Genomic DNA, 20,646 nt, shown 5'->3' on the forward strand with positions numbered 1-20,646 from the left:
TGATGAGAAATTATTATGGCTAATTTATTATTTTTGTTTTATTTTCAATTTATTTAACTTATTTAGATGACTTTTTTATTTTTTAAATTTATTTACTTTATTTAGATAACTTTGAAACTAACAGTGTTAAAAAATAATAAAATAAATGTTAAATCTAAAGGAAACCAATAATTTCTGTTAAACTCACATTTATAACATACAAATATATATATTATGAAAAGTTGACAATCACTGCCTCTTGTGTTAGGTGGAGCCTTGACCTTTGTAACTCAAAGTTCGGGGTTAAAACCTTTACACCATCAATTTGTACATATTATATAATTGTGGTGGTGTTGTCCCTATTTTTATGGCGAATACGCATTATTTGTAACATGTAATGAATTCAAAAAAAAAAATTATTATGAAAAGTTCTTTTATTTTTTTTTTAAATAATACTATGAAACATTCGAAATCACTTATATTTTAATATTGTTCAGACCTAATCTTCCAAACAATGTATATTTTCTAAAATGGATATAATCACAGGATATTTTTTAATCTCCACTACACTTTACTTTGCATACCCAATCGACTTAATCAACTCTCTCATAATTTCAACATAGTAACAATACAGTGAAGACCAAAAAAGTCCTCTTACTCAAACACAACATAGCTATTTATAGAAGAATAAAAACGAGCAAAGAAATGGTTTAGAACGGCTTATTATCATTGGTCCACTCGCAGAGTTTCTCGTCTTCTCATGCTTTGTCTTTTCCCAAACTTTCGATCATGATATGATTTTAGCAAAATGTGTGTTTTAGATACATCCCTAAAAATATTATACACTAAACTACCATAATACTAATTACGTGGTCATTATATGGTTCTAGTAATGACAAACCGAATTATGATAACCACATCTGCCACGTCACTTTATTATTATATCACAAAGATATACAAAAAAAAAATTAATTAATACTTGGACAAAATGCCCTTACAAATCTTTTTAAAAAAAAAAAAAAAAGCATTGCTATTTGGGATAGGCACCCAACATTATATAATGTGATTGGTGAAGTTCTATATTAAGTCTAAATATTTTATTTTAAATTATAATATAGGAGACATAATATTAAATTATATTAGAAACTATAAAGTGGCCCTTGCCAATATTTGATATGAAAATTAGTAACAAACAAATGGTTAGGAGAAATTACGGCCAACACCAACCCGACAGTATTACAACATATATATATATATCTATACAACATATATATATATATATCTATACTATATATATAAGTCGTGATCTTCAATATAGTAAGAATATTCTCTATAGTAAAAATATTCCTTATTTTTTTTTGTCTTCTTCTACTAAATTTTAAAACTCATTCTTATCAATATATATAACAGGTTCAATATATATATATTTAAAGTAAATTCTATTTTCTTGTTCTTCTTCTTCCGTTTTAAAAGCCCATCTTCTTCTACAGAATTTTAAAAGCCATTCCCATTCATATATATATATATATATATATATATAACAGGTTTAATATATATATATTAATATATATATATATATTTATAGTAAAGGGATATTCCATGTATTAATTTAAATAAAAAAATATAATAATTATATATGGTTTATTGTTATATTGTTTTTAAATAATTACAATATGGTTTGTTGCTTTATTGTTTTTTTTAAAAATATAACTATTATATATAGTTTGTTGCTTTATTGTTTTAAAATAATTACAATTTGGTTTATTGCTTTATTATTTTAAAATAATTACAAAATAATACGAATGTGAATTATATGTTTCAAAATAATTTAATTAGTTGCTTTAATAATAATTATATACTTTATTTTTATTTATTTAATATATTTATTTATATTATTTGAACTTCTACCAAACTGAACATATAAACATATATTTTTCTTATTTTATAATATGTATGTATATAGTTATATATTTGTTATAATAAATTATTAAGATATTCATTTTTTAAAATATTAAAGTAAATAAAAAGGTGTCAAGCATGCACACTTACATTTTACTTATTAATATTTTGAATACAACAAATTTTTTACAAGTAGAAATGAAAAGATGTCTCTAATATATAGAAACAGTGATAATTAAATAAGTTAGGAATATTTCTTAATAGTAGAAAGATTTCTTATAATTTTTTGTTATTTTACATCCCTTATTATAACTTTATTATTTAACATTTACTTGTTTATTTGGATGAATCTAATCAATGTAATGTTTTTATAGATTTAAGTATTTATATCTTTTTTTTAAATACAAATTTATGTGTCTATTTTTTTTAAATTCTAATATTCTACTTATTATATATGTGTCACGTATTTCTCTTTTTCTTTTATCCATTCAGTCTTTTCATTATATAAAAAAAAAACTTTTATATAAATATTATTATATGATTTTTTTTTAAATATTATTATATGAAAAATGTGCACAATTCATTATACTTCTTAGGACTTTATAGGCAATTAAACACATAGTTTTCTAAAAAAATATTTAATTTTGTTTCATCATTTTAGTTCTAACAATTTTTTTTCTTATGATGATATGTCTCACTGACCTGTGATGTATTTTGTTTTCTAATTGAATGTACTTTTTTTTTAAATATGCTCTTTTTATTTTATTTTTCTCCTTTTTTACTTTTTCATTTGTTTTTATCTGTTAATTTACTATATTTATAATTTACTATATATAAATGTACGGTTGTTATTTTCTTAATAAATTAGAAGGAAATCATAATTTGGGATTAGATATTACTTCATGTTTCCTTCTCAAATTTTTAATCTACAATCTCAGTGGTTAATAATATATATTATTAAACAAACTTTATATTTATTATCCAGTATTTTTTAGGTTTGACTTTGTTTATTATAATTTTTTATATAATATGAATATTAAATTACAAATAACCTAATAAAATAAATTACTAATTTATTTTAAAGTGATTACATTTTTAATTCTTTACACCCGATGTATATACATTTTGAATAATATATTTCATAATTAGTATAAGTAATACACTAATAATAAGATGGATAAATAAATAAAATCAATAATAACATGAAAAAATTGTAATAATTGAATTGGTAATTATTTATTTAGATAATTACTTATTTTATTTGTTATAATTTTTCATTTTCAAAATTTTAATTAAAATTAAATTAATATAATCTAAACAAATAAAAATAACAAATATTTTTACAAAAATGTTAAAAAATAATAATTAACAAAAATATTATTTTAAAATTACCGGGTACGTGCCTTAGGCACGTACCTATTAACTAGTATATATATATGCCGTGACAGTGCATATATAATTATATATACCGCGAACTCAATTTTATATATTACCCAATTTAATCGTGGATGGACACAGTGTGCGACATATATGTTGTGCACTGTTTACACAGCAAAAGCTCATTTTTTTTAATACAAATCATATATATTTTTTTAAAATGAATATATTTAATCTTATATATATAAACATATGAGTATTATTTGGGTCTATATTTTATGTTGGGTTTTTTAAATTATAAATACACATGTAATTTAATTTTTTAAATAAAATTTCAAATATTTCATAATTAATTTTTTATATAATTTATTTTAATTTATGTATGAAAATTCTTACTCTACACTATAAGAAAGTAAAATTAACATTGAAATTGATTAAAGATACAAAAGATAATTAAAATATTACAAACTTATATTATAATATTAAAATCAAACACACCAAACATAGCACAGAAAACAACAATATATATATATATATAGAACACTAGACAAACTAAGACATACTTCTAATCATTTTAAAAATTATTCCCGGATCCACCAAGATAGTCATAATATTAACTATAATCTTGTGAAATTTGTTGAGATCGTTGATGTTCATCTTCAGCTCCGACTTTTTGTTCTCCTTCATATTGAGATACTTGGAAGTGAGATGCTCGATATTGAGATCATTCTCCTTGTTCTCCATGTTCGAATGTTTGTGCTCTTGATCTGTAAATTTTTCTCTTTTTTGCTTTGAATAAATTGGTGAAACTCTGGATCGGATATAGAATTCAAATCCGTAAATAAAATTTTATTCTCTTATCTCATTATAGCCACATCACCCTTTTGCCCCAGAAGTTCATTTCTTTCAATTTTACCCTTTTCTATAACGTTAACAAGTTTTTGACTTTGATCCATTAATTTCGTAAATTGTTCATCATTTTTTTTGTTTTCCTTTTGCTTTTTTCACAACGATAGGTCTTTCAGATAAATTAATAGGAACATCTTCATCATTCATATTAAGATCAAATGAACTCATACCGATGGGTGCCGATGTCAGTGATTCAAAGCCAGAAGAACAAGATTGGGGGGAATTGAAACTGCGACCTTGTTGTTGGAATCTAGCTGGTGAATTGGTGTTGTCATTTGTAAATTTCTCACAATCTTTAAGAATGAACCACACATGATCAAATTTGAACCCTCTTTTGTACTTTGGATCTTATGCTAATAACATTTTCGCTTTATTTAACTATTGGGGAGGACAATACGCTGGTCGTAGTGGATTTCCGACTATTATTCTTGAAGCTGTAGCTGACTATGATATTTGGATATGGCATGCATATTTTGGTTTACTTGGATCTAATCATCTAACAATGATATTAACGTGTTAGAGGCGTCCCATCTTTTTGCTGATCTTGCTGCGGGTATTTCTCCACCCGCTAATTATGTCATTAAAGGGAAATAGTATAATATGTGTTATTATTTTGCCGACGGGATATATCCAAAATGTTCTACTATTGTTCAAACCATTCGTGAGCCACTTGGCCCGAAGAAACAATTATTTGCTCGAAAACAAGAAGAGAAAAGATGTAGAACGTGCGTTTGGAGTATTACAATAAAGATTTGCAATTGTGGCAGGACTAGCGCGTCTATGGAATAAAAGGATATTACATGATATAATGACTTAATGTATTATTATGCATAATATGGTAATAGAAGATGAACGCGACTTTAATGCACCCATTGAAGAACGACTTGAAGTGCCAAACACAGAAGTTGAGATAGTGGGTAACGACGATGCTCAATTTTAAGAATTTCTAGCTCAATATTGAAAAATCAAAGACAAGGATGCTCACATTGCATTTCGAAATGCATTAATTGAACACTTGTGGGACGAATATAGTATCGAAAAATTAGTTTAATTTAATTAATATTTCAAGAGTGTGTTATGTTTTAGAGTTAATTAAATGGATTTGTCATTTTAGTAGTGTAATATTTAAATAGGAAAATGTAATGTGTTAATTTGTCAAGTTTTAATATTTATGAAATAAGTTTCATGTAATTAATAATAAAATTTTTACTTAATTGATTAATTAAATAAATAAATGATAAAATAATATAATAATAAAAAGAATATTCTATTTTATTAAAAAACAATATAATAATAAATAATATACTTTTTGATGTTGCTGTTGTGGTTGGAATGAAAAAAAAAATGGTGCTAAGATTCCTTATGGCAGCTCTAACCGGACTGCAAAACAACAAATATAGTGCTAAAAAGTCACAAAATCAAATCCAACTTAACTCCATTAATCACACCATTATGCTGTCAAGCTACAGTACCACACCAAATACGGTGGAGTACTGTAGCAACGGGAAAAATAAAAAGCAGTACTATTTTGCTTTTTATATTAGTATTTAATAAATAATATATTTTTTTGTGTAATTTTTGGTGTTGTGGTTGGAATGGAAAAAAAATATGGTGTTAAGATTCTTTAGTGTGTTATGGGTTGGAAATGGTCTTAGTTTTGGTATTGGTGTAACACTATATATAGTATTATGGGTTGGAGATGACCTTAGTTTTGGTGTTGGTGCAACACCATATATGGTGTTATGGGTTAGAGATGACCTTAATTTTAGTGTTGGTGCAACACTATATATGGTATTATAGGTTAGAGATGTTCTAAAATTATCTTTTTTCTGGAAAAAAAAAAACACCCTACTGTAATATGCGTTAATATTACAATAAATTTATATGTAATATTATATATTATCAAATATGTAAGTAAATGATCTTTCATAATATATATGACATTGAAGTAATTTAATAGTTACATAATAGCTAAATTGTTAGTTTATACAAAATATTAGATATTATAAAGTCATATATTCATTTTAACTCTGTATGAAGAACACCCAAGCCAAGACCCAACATTCTAATAATTGAGTTAACCCACGATAAATTTTCTCAAACGAAACCAACCAAAACACACATCGTTTGTTGTTGTAAACAAATCATGTGAACACATATTACTTCAACGAGAATTATACTATGACCTAAGTTCGATAAATTAAAATAACAAGCGCAGCTAGCAATAAAAGCCAATAGAATGGCAATTAAAGACAAATACACTAATTATATGGTCGTTAATAAACACCGTATTATTCAAGATAGCAAATAGTGGAACAATCTTTGACCATCTCCAATGGGAATGGGAATGAGTATGTGTTATATTTGACCCAATGAGTTAGTTAATATATTACAATTATAAAAAATGTTATAAAATTTAATATTTTATTAATGCTAATTTGTTATTTATTGAAAATATACAAAAAATAAAAAAAATTCTTTATATTAGTAAAAGATAATAATAAAATAATAATGTAAAAAATATAATATTTAATGCAAATAGATAAAAATAATACTAAAATAAGAAAAATAATATAAAAGTAAATAAAAAGTTGTATTATTTATGATGATGCAAAATATTCTCCATGTTATATTGTGTACTAAATTTGGTCAAACTTTTAGTATCTGTCAAATTTGACATAACTTTTGACATACCATTGAAATAATTTTTTTGTAAAATGAGTTATATTTTAAAAATGCATTACTAATTTGACACTTTATTAAAGATGCCCTTAAGGTACTTACAAATTCCATAAAAAAGAACAACCCAAAAAAACAAACATAACAAGTTTGAGTGAGTTCGAGAGAGAGAGGGTTGAAGTTTCATTTACAGCTTCTAGTTTCTTTCCTCCTAAAAATTACCGTTACTTGGCGTCAACACGATGCAAATTCCGCTCCGCTAGTGATTTTGTGTACTTGGCTTGTTTTTGGTTTGTGTTCTTTTTTTTTAAGGGAAATTGGTTTGTGTTCTTAGTTTTTCTGTTTTTGTGGTCTGTTCAACATAAATTTTCTTTGCCAAACACAATCTGTTATCTTTTACAAGTTATTTATTTATCAACTAGTTATTTATATTTTCGTTATGAGGTTATTATACCATTTCAGAAAATACCTAATTTCATGTGAATGCTTCCTCACAGATAAATTTATTTCTCTCTCTTTCTTTTTATGTTTGTTTTACTATTATTATTCTTTTTCTCGACACTTTTAATCTGTGGTATTTTAGTTTTTATTTATTTTTTAATTCGTTATCAATTTACTTTGTTTTATTAATGTTTATTCTCTTTTTATTTCTATGTAGATGCTTTCATATCCACCTTTGTTTGGACTGCCTATCGTACAAATTGGATGGTGGTGGTTTCAATATTAAAGACTGTTTTAGTTGTTCTTCTTTATGATATATTATTGTATGTATAGTAAGTTTTATACCAAGAAAATTTTGAAACTTATTATTTCTCATTCCAGGTGCAAGTTTACTGTATGTTCTGCATTGTTGTAACAATGATGCTCATAGACTAACTAAGTTTACACTTAGGACTAATAATGAGTTTACTTGGCATTGGAGATAATGTTTTCAAAGTGTTTGTTAATGTTACAAGTCATTGTAAGAGAAGCTATTAATAAATGTTTTTTTTTTTGGCAAAAGGGCTTTTATACAAGCCAAAGTCTAAGCCCCCACACATATATATTATATTCTATGCGCACTGTCACTTATAACGATAACCTTTTTTTTTTGGATACTAAAATTTGCCATGCAACGGAATGTTACATGTATCAAATACGTCTAAAACCTAGCTTATATCAACCAACAATGCTTTTGAAAACTCTTTTTTACTAAAACTAATATAAAAATTGAACAACTTGCCCCCTTTTTTTTCTTTCTAAACTTGTTGAGGAAAAATATATTGCTTGGAAAAGTAAGTCACAACTCACAAGTCGGCAAGTCCCAGGAGTCAACTATCTAAGTACTTCTAACCACAAAAAACAAAAAGAATGATACTAACCGAAATATTTGAGTAAATATAATGTTTCTCAATTTTCTCAAATGAGGAACCAATCTTATTGTTTGTATTATAAATGAGAATGGTATAGGATAATGTGATAAATAATGCATACTATATTTAAAATTTCAAAATTCAAAATAGTAATGAATAATTGCAAATTGAGTGGGCTAAATTAGAGGTTGGCTGGCGCGTCTAGGAGTGGGCCATAGAGGAGCCTACACAAAATGTCACCCCCTTACATAATAATACCAACAACCATTACGATGCAAAATAGGAAAAAACTACATGTATGTGACCTACACTTTTGTCTATTCTCTCTCGTATTTTTCCATTTTTTTTAAGAAAATTAATTTTTGATAGAGAAATAATTAAATATATAGATTAGAATTAATCTAGAATAGAATTAGTGGTTTAGTTTTGGCTTACATCTGTTTTCTTTTTTTTAATAGCATGTGAGAACAAAAAGATTATTCGAATTTCGAACTCCTAAATGTGATTGTGATTCTATGAATGAATAATATATTGGTGAACAAAAAAAAACAAGGGAAAGCTGAATACTTTAAATAATTTATTTATATATAACCACACTAGACATAATTATATCCGCCTGCTGCTTATTACTTGTATAATTATTATTATTATTTTGTGTATTTATATTATATTATATGCACTCTTCAGCAAATCTTCTCGGATATCAGTCAACAATCATGTTATTTATTAAATAAGAAAAATATAAAATACGTATTTTTTTATTAATTTTCAATTCATACTACATCGTGGTATGACAAACATAAATACATGTACAAATGTTTGGGGAGAATTACATTTTAAATAATTAATATGTATTTGTCCATACCAAAGCCTTGATTAGAAATTAATAAATAACATTAAAAAAATAGAAAAGAAAGGCAGATTGGACAACTAAGAGTACAACACTCTTTTATAAAGACATAAAGACAAAATGTATATTTAGGATTAATTACGTTAGCTCCCCACTCTTCTTATATTTTTGTTTAGGTCGCTATTTTTTCTATTCTTTTCCCGTTCATCCTTATTCTAGTTTTTTTTTTCAGTTACCAATTAAGATATTGGCTGAAATAATATCTAAATTTTTTCAAAAGCTGCATTTTGTTAGTACCTAAATATTTTTTTTGACAGTAATAATACATAAGTCTATAATTTTGATGCAATTATTAAGATTTACGTTAACTGTCCGTTAAGTATTTATATGACACGTTTTTATTAGTCTTATTAGCATAAATACCAAAATATTTTTAAAAGTTACACTTTAATACTTAATATTTTTTTGCATTAATACATAAATCTATAATTTTTGTGCAATAGTTAGTAATCATCATTAAGTATTCATATGACACATGTAGATTTTGGGATGATTTTAAGCTAAATTATTTAATTTTTTAAATATTATAAAAATTATTTTAAATTTAAAAAAAATCTAAAATATTATTAAAAACTAATTAATAATGTGGATTTTGGGAGATTTTGAGTTTCTATTTTAATTTAGGTTATTTCGAATTTGCAACTTTTAGTTTTATTAATTAATTTTAGAATATTGGTGGCATAAATACATAAGTTCACAATTCTATTGCACTAAAATACCTAACTTATTTTTTGACGTCATAAATAGCTAACGTTTATTTTTTGTTACAACTGTTACTTTTTTTCGTTAATAGGAAAATACTAAACTTTTTAATTTGGGATATTGGCGGCATAAATACATAAGTTATCCAATCTTTGCACTTAAATAACTAACTTTTAATATTTGTAGCGTAAATAATAAATATTTTATTTTTTAAAACTAAACTTTTTTCTTTATTATTTATGCTACAAAAATTAAAAATTAGGTATTTAAGTGCAACATTTACATAATTTATGTATTTATGCCGCCAATATCAATATTTAAAAAGTTTTGTATTTTCCTGTTAACAGAAAAAAGTAACGGTTACAACAAAAAATAAATATTAGGTATTTATGCCGTCAAAAAAATAAGTTATGTATTTAAATACAACATAAGCATGAACTTAGGTATTTATGCCATTAATCTCTCATTAGTTTTTTATAATCTTTTAGATTTTTAAAATTATTTTAAATGATTTTTATAGTAAAAAAAGATTTAAGGATATTGACGTCAATATTATCCAGATCGTTTCAAAAGTTACACTTTAATACCTAAATTTACGAGTATAAAAATGTATCACGTGGATACTTAAGTGACATTTAACTGCGAGTGTTAACTGTTGCACAAAAATTATAAATTTAAATATTATTCTTGCAAAAAAAAATGGATTGAAATATCTCTTGAAGTTTTTTTTCGCTAAATATTTTTATATTCTATTTGATTGTTTTAATTTAAAAGTACTTCCATAAACCAATTATCAAACTTTTTTTTTTGTATTTCAAAATATCGAAACGGGTCTATGCCCCCCATAAAAAAAATATTTTGAACAAAAAAAAACACTACAAGTCCTAAAATTTTGGTGATAATATGACATCCCTAATTCCTAGTATTTTTTTTTGAGATAAATCCTAGTACCTTAGTCAACTAATTTTTCCTATTCTAATGTTTTTTTTTGGGAATAACTTTAAAAACTTTTCTAATGTACTACAAATTTGTCAAAACTTTATATATATTTTTAAATAATTTAAAAAATCATTCCCACTAAATAATTACACTACCAAAAATCTTGCCGATAATCTGTTAATACTTCTCATTCTTTCTACTTCTTTTTCTTATACCAAGCTAACTTATAAAAAATAAAAAGCTTAAACAAACAGAGCATAAAATAACAAATTATATGCTAAATATTTTACCATATTATAAAGGAAATATAATAATTTTATTTTTTAAGGAATCTTTCTACAAGAGCAAGAGAAGAGAAAAAGTAAAAATAAAAAATATATAGGAGAGAGAGGTGGGGGGGGCTAGATTATAAAGATATGGGAAAATGTTAGGCAAAGAATAAATATGAAAACTAAAGCGCAAGAAATAATAATATTTAAACTTTTATTTTCCAATATTATTATTATTTTTTTAAATATTATTGCGTTTGAATGAGGCAGCGGCAATTCAAAGAGGACAGTCATTTGGAACAATGACAGAGCTTGGGGCACACGAATGCATCTCATAGTCATACCAACTCAACTCAACCATCTTCTTTAGGGTTCTTCTCCATTTCGTATCTGTCTCTCCTTTTTCAGATCGATTACTTTTTCTATTTCAGGGCTTTTTGTTTCTTCTCCAGACCAAATCTTCTGGTTACAGCCATAGCTTCATCTGGTAATTACTAGGTTTTATTTATTTATATATATATTAAATAGGATTTTTATGCCATTAATGGTGTTCTGATTATGAATCAATGTAATAGTTTACATGTATATTGCTTCATTTTTTAATTGGGTTTTTTCCAATTTTTATTTTGAAATTTAGTTTTGTGAAGATAATGTTGTCGAAAGTTGAAGCTGGGAAAAAAATTGGTGAAGACTCAGGCAGCGGGAAATTGCTGAATGAGATTGAAGCTATAAGTAAAGCTCTATACATTGACAAACACACGTCTAGGAGTTTGATTCCTCGGCCGAATTATGGAATCAAGTATGGCGGAAAAACCCACCTACCCGATACGAATTCGAGTATGAAACATGCCATTGAAGAGCCATCTCGGAAGGAGAAGAAGTCCATTTGGAATTGGAAGCCATTGAAGGCATTTTCCCATATCCGAAACCGTAGATTCAACTGTTGTTTTTCTCTTCAAGTGCATTCAATCGAAGGCTTGCCTTCGAATTTTGACGATGTTAGTCTTTGCGTGCACTGGAAGAGGAGGGATGGGGATTTGGTTACTCGACCTGTGAAGGTTTCTCAAGGCACGGTGGAGTTTGAAGAGAGGTTGACTATTACTTGCTCCGTCTATGGTAGTAGGAGTGGACCCCATCATTCGGCAAAGTATGAGGCAAAGCATTTTTTGCTATATGCTTCTGTGTATGGTGCACATGAAATTGATCTGGGTAAGCATCGGATTGATCTAACAAAGCTGCTTCCTCTGACTCTAGAGGAGTTAGAAGAGGAGAGTAGTTCTGGAAAATGGACAACTAGTTATAAATTATCTGGAAAGGCTAAAGGTGCTACTATGAATGTTAGTTTTGGGTATACTGTTGTTGGGGATAATTTAGGTGCACCCGGAAATAGATCTACTGCTCTTGACATGTTGAATATGAGACAGAACAATCTAAGCATGGTGAAATCAGGGAATAAATTTCGTCAAGTTGATGGAAGGGGAAGGGTAAGGCGTTCAGATAGTCTTCCCAATATATCCCAAAGGCAGCTTCATGCTGTAGAGGATATAAAGGATCTTCATGAAGTTTTGCCGGTGTCAAGGTCGGAACTTGCCAGTTCAGTAGATGTTCTGTACAAGAAATTGGAAGAAGAGACTTTGGATAAACCATTTGTTCAAAAACCTGAGTTTGTTGGGTTGACCGAGCACCTTGAGCCCGTAAAACCAGATTCCTACCCAGCTGTTGATTCTGGTAAAGGAGATGTTGATAATGGCTGTGGTGAGAACGATTTTTCTGTTATTGAACAGGGAGTAGAATTGTCATCAGTGGAACCAGGGAATACAGAGGAAGTTATTGTTGAAACTGCTAATGTGTCTCCACAAGTAAGTCGTGATGTTGTAGAAGTTGAGACCGATGTTCAGGTAGATATTGAAGAGGACACTAAAATTTGTTCTCAGGATGAGGAAGATAGCTGTAATAAAGACGAGCTTGAGGTACAGGACTGTATTTCTGAGCAGGGCGACACATATACGAAAGAATCACTTATGAAAGAGTTGGAGTCAGCTTTGAATGGTGTCTCAGATTTGGAGGCTGCAGCGCTAGACTCTCCTGGAGAGGAAGAAAACTATGAGGATATTAAATTGGACTTTGAAAGTGATATGAAAGGGAAATCACTTAGCTTGGATGACTTGACAGAATCCGTTGCAAATGACTTCTTAGACATGCTAGGGATAGAGGGTAGTCCATCTGGCTTGAGTTCAGGAAGTGAGCCTGAATCACCAAGAGAGCGCCTGTTAAGACAATTTGAAAAGGAGGCTCTTGCTGGGGGTTGTCCTTTGTTTGGTTTCGACTTAGAAAGTGAGGACCAAGCAGAGCCCAGCTACAGTGATACAACAGGGATGGGGTGGAGTAACTCGACCGAAGATGAATTTTCATCAATTATTCAAGCTGCTGAAGAGGAGCATATCTTAGCAAGTCAGGCGGAAATGAGCAAAAACAAAGCAAAGATTTTGGAAGACTTAGAGGCAGAAGCCCTGATGCGAGAGTGGGGCTTAAATGAGAGAGCTTTCCAGCATTCTCCACCAAAAAGCTCTGCTGGTTTTGGAAGTCCAATTAATTTACCTCCAGAAGGGCCACCTGAATTGCCTCCTTTGGGAGAAGGTTTAGGCCCTTTTCTTCAGACTAAAGATGGAGGGTTCTTGCGGTCTATGACTCCCTCGCATTTTACAAATGCTAAAAATAGTGGGAACTTGGTTATGCAGGTTTCTAGCCCTGTCGTGGTTCCAGCAGATATGGGTTGTGGTATAATGGAGATCTTACAGCGTTTGGCATCTATTGGAATTGAAAAGCTTTCAATGCAGGCAAATAAGTTAATGCCTTTAGAAGATATTACTGGTAAGACAATGCAACAAGTAGCATGGGAAGCTGTGCCCAGTTTGGAGGGGCCTCAAAGGTTTGTTAGTCTTGTTTAAGCATTAGCAGCCAAAATTTCCTTTCTCGTAACATTTTTTTGGGGTTAACACATCTATTAACTTTACTTTCTTATTGGTGCAGCGAATGTTTGATGCAGCATGAGCCAATGGTCGGCCTTGATAACTTTGCTAGCCAGGTGAGTGACGAAAGATCATCACGGCTGAAGTCTAGTAAGACTACTCCCAGTTCAGGAGGTAGTGAGACTGGCTCGGAATATGTGTCTTTAGAAGATCTTGCTCCGCTGGCTATGGATAAGATAGAAGCACTTTCAATTGAGGGCTTGAGAATACAGTCCGGGATGTCTGATGAGGAAGCTCCTTCAAATATCAACGCACAGTCCATTGGGGAAATTTCAGCTCTACAGGGTAAGGGGATTAACCCTTGTGGATCCCTTGGCTTGGAGGGAACTGGTGGGTTGCAATTGTTGGACATAAAAGAAAGCAGCGATGATGTTGATGGAATAATGGGGCTATCACTTACTCTTGATGAATGGATGCGATTGGATTCCGGTGAGCTTGATGATGATGAAAATCAAATCAGCGAGCGTACTTCTAAAATTCTTGCAGCTCATCATGCTCACTCTCTGGACTTCATTCGTGGAGGGACAAAAGGAGAGAGAAGAAAAGGCAAAGGATCTGGCAGAAAGTGTGGTCTATTAGGGAACAATTTTACAGTAGCATTAATGGTGCAACTTCGCGATCCAATGAGAAACTACGAGCCAGTAGGAACGCCAATGCTGTCGCTTATTCAAGTAGAGAGAGTTTTCATTCCACCAAAGCCTAAAATATACAGCACGGTTTCTGAGCTAAGGAAATATACCGAAGAGGACGACGATGAGGCTGCATTAGCAGTAGCAGTGAAGGAGAAAATTAAAGAGGAGCCAAAAGAGGAGAAAGTTCCTGAAGAGGAAGGTATTCCTCAGTATAAAATCACCGAGGTCCATGTTGCAGGTCTGAAAACTGAGCCTGGCAAGAAGAAACTCTGGGGTAATTCGACCCAGCAACAGTCCGGATCACGCTGGTTGGTTGCTAATGGAATGGGAAAAAGCAATAAGAATCCATTCTTGAAGTCGAAGCCTGCTGCGAAATCTAATGTTTCCAAATCCAAAGCCCCAGAAGCAACCACAAAAGTTCAACCTGGTGAGACCTTGTGGAGCATCTCGTCTCGCATTCATGGGACTGGATCGAAATGGAAGGAATTGGCAGCTCTAAATCCACATATAAGGAACCCCAATGTTATTTTCCCCAATGAAACTATCAAGTTGCGCTGAGTAGATGAAATGTGAGTCTCATTGTTTAGTGGGAAATGGAAAATTATGTGTACAAGCTTAATCCCTATGCCAGACAAAAGGTCTGAGTTTGTGTTTGTTGGGGGTTCTATTCATTTTCTTAATGGAACAACCAATCAACAAATATTAGGCAATTGATTAGTATAGACAAAATGGTTTTCGATGTTTTTTTTCTTTTGTAAATCCACATGTTCTTCTCCTGTAATCAAGTACTGTATGCGTGCAATTGTAATTGATGTCCTATCGGAGGAATGGAAAATTTGCACTTCACGATTCATAATATGTTAGTTTTGCTTTCGAAGGAATGACAAAAATGGTTGTGGGCATCATTAGAATGTTTGACTCTTTTGATTGGAATGGCCACTCAAAGTTAAGCTTCTTTTGTAGGACATTCAAAGACAAGTTCTTATATTTACGATATAAATCGTTAGATATATATATTTTTTAAATTTCATAGAGGCTAGAGCTTAATATGAAATCTTGAGATGACTACAAGGATTGGTCAACACAGGCAGGCCAGCCATTATAAAACAATGGCGCCTTATTAAGTTTAAATTTACAAACAATTTATGCACATATATATATATATATTGAAGGAAAGTGGAACCTTTTTGAGATCAATCGAAGCAAGACATGTTACTCTAATAAAGAAATTACAATTTATTTGTCAAACGCTGCAAGTCTGTAAAACATCATTCTTCTAAAAACTTATATATATATTATTTTTTTTTTTAAAGGAACTTATATGCATTTTGGGGGCGGCTTGTTTTTACAAGTATGAAAAAGACACAAAATAAAAAAGGCACGGAGATAAGTTTTGTTTATGAAGCAATCAAATATTCAATAATGCTTGGCTTACATCTAATAGGAGAACCAAAAAGTCAACTACTTAGGTACTACAAATGAAAACGACACCCATTGTAAACAAATGGATAAAGGGTCTCTTTCTTTCTATTTCTTATTCCATTCCAAATGGTTTACAGTTGAATCATACAATGCATTGATTTGGTCTACATTATACAAGTAACAAAGAGATTAATACTGTAATTTACCTTTGCTCACGGTTTCAAATGGGGAAAAATAATTTGCCCCATACCAACATCAGTTTTTCTATACCCCAGGAGAGAAGCACTTCAGGCATGTCATCCCACAGTTGACAAAACTTGGTCAGCAACAAATCTCTAAAAAAGGACAACTTTAATATCTCGTATAAATTTTAGAACAAAATCGCAAGTATATACATAAATCTATCCAACAGCTTCATATTCATAGCAATAAGCAACACAATCTGAGATATCAATAGATCACACTTCTTCAAGTTCATAATCATCTGCATCCGCATTATCCTTCTCCTTAATATAGCCGTACTTTCTGAGTATCCAAAGATTCATACGAATTATATTACCAATAAAAACGACCATCATTAGAGACAGCCATGTTAGGACTGATATCTCAGTTACTTTACGTAACATACCCTGAACATTGTCGTTTTTGGGGGACATGTGACGAAGAGCAATGAAGTAAGTCACAACTTGGGCAGTGATAGCTATCCACATTATGACCATCTGAATCCACATCCATCTTCGCCGTTTTATAGGCAACCCACTAACGATTAGGAGAATTATACTTAAAGAAGAAAGGAAAGCTAGCGTGTTGAAGATCATGAAAAGGCCATACTCACTATCATCGCTAGATGCCATGATAGATTTTCCAACCTCGTGAGGTTTATCTGAGTCAGTGCTGTTACTGCTTCCTCTCAAGGTGTCCTGCCAAACGCCTCCTGGTGGGGTTATTGAAGCTTGAAAAGCTACGGTGGCAATAAGAGATGCCACCACCATTAAAGCACTTCGCTTTCTACCAAGCCAATCAGTGTGCTTATGCTTCATAGGCTGTTTGTTGAAGCTTTGGCCTTTTAAGTTAATGGATGAAGCTGAAGATTTTGTTATCCGACGTTCTATTGGTGATTTCCAATTCTGCACAATTGAAGGAATATCTTTTGCTATTCGAGCCCCGTAAGCTCGAAGAGAATCCTCAATCTCAATATCCCTTAAATCTCTAGGACTCTGAAGTAGAATGTCTAGTGCCGTAGAGCCGTTTGTGTTTAGTGCGTTCACATCCACTCCAGTAGAGGAAAGCAAAAATTTAATGATCTGCATAGTTTACAAAAAGCCTATTGATTTAAAAAAAAAATCTCATGTTTTCATTACATCTCTAAACCCAACAAAATTCTCTTTAACAAATTGATCGTACATATTTTGGTTCCAAAAATCATCTCCCAGCAATGACTCTAATGTTATTGTTGAAGAAAACTTCCAAATTTTCTTAGTTAACAAGAACTGCGCCTCAATTTCAAAAACAAAGAAATGACATACATCGAAGCAAAACACCAAACAGTTGATACGCATCTTAGTGAAATTATAGAACAGAGCAATAAAGGCATACCTCAAATTGCTTCCTGGCCACAGCAATATGCAAAACGGTAAACCCATCAAAATCCTTCCAACTCACTATTTCACTATGCCTACCAATCCCTTCAACCAAAACCCTCAACCCCTCCAACCGATTCTTCACCACGCACAAGTGCATTGCGGTCTCACCCCTATCAGTCAACGCTCGGACCGATTCAGGCATGACTCTGACCAACTCACTAAGGACCTTAACTCGGCCCTTGAAGGCTGCCACGTGGAGGGGAGTCCTCCCATCTTGGTTTCTGACCGACCAGGCCTCCGGATCCACCGCCAAAAGTTCCTTCACTATTTCAACGTGTCCTTTCGCCGCAGCCAGGTGGAGTGGCGAAGACCCAGTTGAGTCCAGCTCGGATGCCATCTCCGGCTTGCGGCGAAGAAGCTCCCAGGCCAAGTCGAGGTGACCCAGCATCAAAGCCACGTGCAGCGGCGACTCTGTAAAGCAAGAGACGAGGACTCTGTCGAGAAGAAGAGGGTCTTCTTGTAATAAGTCTTCAAGGGTCGAAACTTCTCCATTGTTAACTGCATTCAAAAGCATCGTTTCCATTTCTCTCTGACTTTTTTGTTAGATTAGATATGGAATGGAGATTTTATAATTTGATGTTGATGAGAGTCAGAGTCAATGCCGACAATATGAACAGCCTTGCAGCCGCCAAACATTGTTTATTAGTTTAAAATCTGAGTTTTTTTATTAATTGGAAATTCCGTTGAGTATGGAAGAGTGGAATGGAATTTTGATCGGGTGGGGCCTTTAGAATCTTCTTCGACCACCATTCCAAGAGCTAGTTGATTTTGTAAGCTAAGTGACCACTGTTACAATACTTCGTTTATCCTTCACATTGGTTTCCTTTAAAAAATATGTAAGTCTATATATATTTAAAATTTTTGGTTTTAATGATTTATTTTTAAATTTAAAATAATATTATAAATATTTAACTGAATATATTTTTAGAAATTATTAAAAATAAATATTTATTAATTATATTAATATGAATTTAAATATTATAAAATATCATTATAATCTTAATTTTTATTATTTATATTTGTAAAAGAAAACATATTTTTTTTATTGATGTAACTTAACTAAATATATATTATATTAAATAAAAATTAATATTATAAATACATTATATATAAGTATCAGTATAAATAATATGTCTATAATTAAATAAGAAATTAGAATAATATTTATCTTTTAGAAAATAATAAACAAGTTTCTTCTATAATTATAAATGTGTGTGATTTAATAATATCTTGATTGTTTTATACATTAAATAATGTAGTTTATGTTTTAAAATTATATCATGTATATTTTTTTTTTAAAACTATAAACAATATTTAGGTTTAATTTTCTTTTAATATAATTATGTCATTCTTATATAAATATATATAATATTATTTATTTATTTAAAATTTATGTGACAATCATAAAAACTTAATAAATATATTTAATAAGACTAAACAAATGTATAATGCACATTACTTGCACCTAGTATCTCTTTTATATAAAAAGTGTGTAGATAACGGAAATTCTTAATTTTAGTAGTTTTTTATTTTTTTTTCCGTTAACTTTAATAGAATATTCTTATATTTAACAAAATATTCTTATATTTAATGGTAGATTGTAAACCTGACTTAAACATAAATAAATTTAAATAATTAAATAATTAAACAAATTAAAATAATATATTTTTTAGATATTTTACAATGATAACTATTTAAAAATAATAAAATCATACGTTTTATAGCTTAAATAAAATTTAATTAAACTTAAACTTCACGTATTAGAATAACATCATATTAAACATATAATATAATATAATCTACTATCAACTAGCGGCAAACTTAAATTTAAAATTCATGTATAATATTAATATTATATTAAACATATAATATATAATCTCTTGTTGTCAAGACCAAATTCAAAAACTAGAACAAACATAAATTTAAACATAAATTAATTAAAATATGATACTTTTAAGATATTATATGATAATTTAAATAATTAAATCATATTTATTTAAAAATAATAATGACATACATATCATTTTTTTATCTTATAAATTTGTGTGATAATTTGTTTTTTATCAAATGATTGAAGCTATTTTTCTTCATCAAATTCACCAAAGGACATTGCGAGATACATTAGAAACTAAAAATAGTTAATATATGTATACTACTGTCTACACTATGATTTTTTCTATTATTATTTTAATTATATTATTAATTTTTTAAAATTCATATTTGGCAATATAAGAATTGACAAATATTTGATTTAGTGTGTTTATTTTCGGTTTTATAAAGAAAAATATCATTGATTTTATTGCTATTAATTTATGATATTTCTTATTTATTAGGTTTGTATTTTTTGTAAGAATAAAGTCTTCTTATTCTAAATATCTTTTTAGACTTTATTTTCTTTCCAAATTTAACTAATTGATTATCTGTTTTATAACTAACTGAATATATCTCTAGACAACTCTCAATCAGCTAAGAATGCCTAACTACTCAAAGTTAGTCAAATGATGAACTGGACCAGGAACAAGTTCAGATTCGTACAGTTTTGCAACTACAAAATCTCTGTCTATTCATACGATTTCGGCTGCATTGATTGTGATTGAAATTTTATTTTGGAAACTTTCCTAGTGTGTGTTGTGCGTCTAGAATTGTGTAAAGCTGACTTTGGGTAAGTATTTTGTGTATAATTACGAACCAAAGCATAAACCCTGAGTATCTCTTTCCACTCCTTAATTTTTTACACTTTTGGAAGAGTGTGTTTCTTTTGTAAATGATAGTTGTTTAGTTATTCCTTTGTTATTTTGTGTCTTTGTAATTGCTTATGTGTTAAGCAAAATCTCAAAGAGAAGAACGTGAAGAACAACCTTCGGGAGAAGGTTCATCAAGTCTTGCATCGGGAGGATGTTAGGAT

General features: G+C 29.7%; 2 protein-coding genes across 3 annotated transcripts; one reads left to right on the forward strand and one right to left on the reverse strand.

Moving 5' to 3' along the window:
• The first annotated feature begins 11,282 nt into the window (after nt 1-11,282).
• LOC133797266 (protein PLASTID MOVEMENT IMPAIRED 1-RELATED 1) lies at nt 11,283-15,534 on the forward strand. The gene is made up of 3 exons (XM_062235117.1): nt 11,283-11,502; nt 11,653-13,944; nt 14,046-15,534. Exons 2-3 carry the CDS (start codon nt 11,666-11,668, stop codon nt 15,232-15,234), a joined length of 3,468 nt encoding a protein of 1,155 aa, XP_062091101.1. The 5' UTR covers nt 11,283-11,502; nt 11,653-11,665; the 3' UTR covers nt 15,235-15,534.
• Nucleotides 15,535-16,063: 529 nt separating this feature from the next.
• LOC133797267 (ankyrin repeat-containing protein BDA1-like) lies at nt 16,064-18,427 on the reverse strand. Of its 2 annotated transcripts, XM_062235119.1 has the most exons (3): nt 17,695-18,427; nt 16,727-17,402; nt 16,064-16,433 (listed from the first exon to the last, which is right to left on the reverse strand). In XM_062235119.1, the coding sequence occupies exons 1-3, from the start codon at nt 18,262-18,264 to the stop codon at nt 16,420-16,422; spliced, it is 1,260 nt and encodes a 419-aa protein (XP_062091103.1). In that variant the 5' UTR covers nt 18,265-18,427; the 3' UTR covers nt 16,064-16,419. The 2 variants fall into 2 exon arrangements, with proteins under 2 accessions (XP_062091103.1, XP_062091102.1); XM_062235118.1 differs by having other exon boundaries at nt 16,064-17,402; nt 17,695-18,423.
• Between the last annotated feature and the right edge of the window lie 2,219 nt (nt 18,428-20,646).

This window comes from Humulus lupulus, chromosome 8, assembly GCF_963169125.1.
Source record: "Humulus lupulus chromosome 8, drHumLupu1.1, whole genome shotgun sequence".
Classification (NCBI taxonomy): domain Eukaryota; kingdom Viridiplantae; phylum Streptophyta; class Magnoliopsida; order Rosales; family Cannabaceae; genus Humulus; species Humulus lupulus.

What these genes read in the sequence shown, in the direction of transcription:
- LOC133797267 (XM_062235118.1), bottom strand. Translation starts at nt 18,264, where the DNA reads ATGGAAACGATGCTTTTGAATGCAGTTAACAATGGAGAAGTTTCGACC. An exon ending in TGGCCAGGAAGCAATTTGAG is followed by an intron (nt 17,403 to 17,694) that starts GTATGCCTTTAT and finishes TAAACTATGCAG; the next exon opens with ATCATTAAATTTTTGCTTTC.
- LOC133797266 (XM_062235117.1), top strand. Translation starts at nt 11,666, where the DNA reads ATGTTGTCGAAAGTTGAAGCTGGGAAAAAAATTGGTGAAGACTCAGGC. An exon ending in AGTTTGGAGGGGCCTCAAAG is followed by an intron (nt 13,945 to 14,045) that starts GTTTGTTAGTCT and finishes TTATTGGTGCAG; the next exon opens with CGAATGTTTGATGCAGCATG.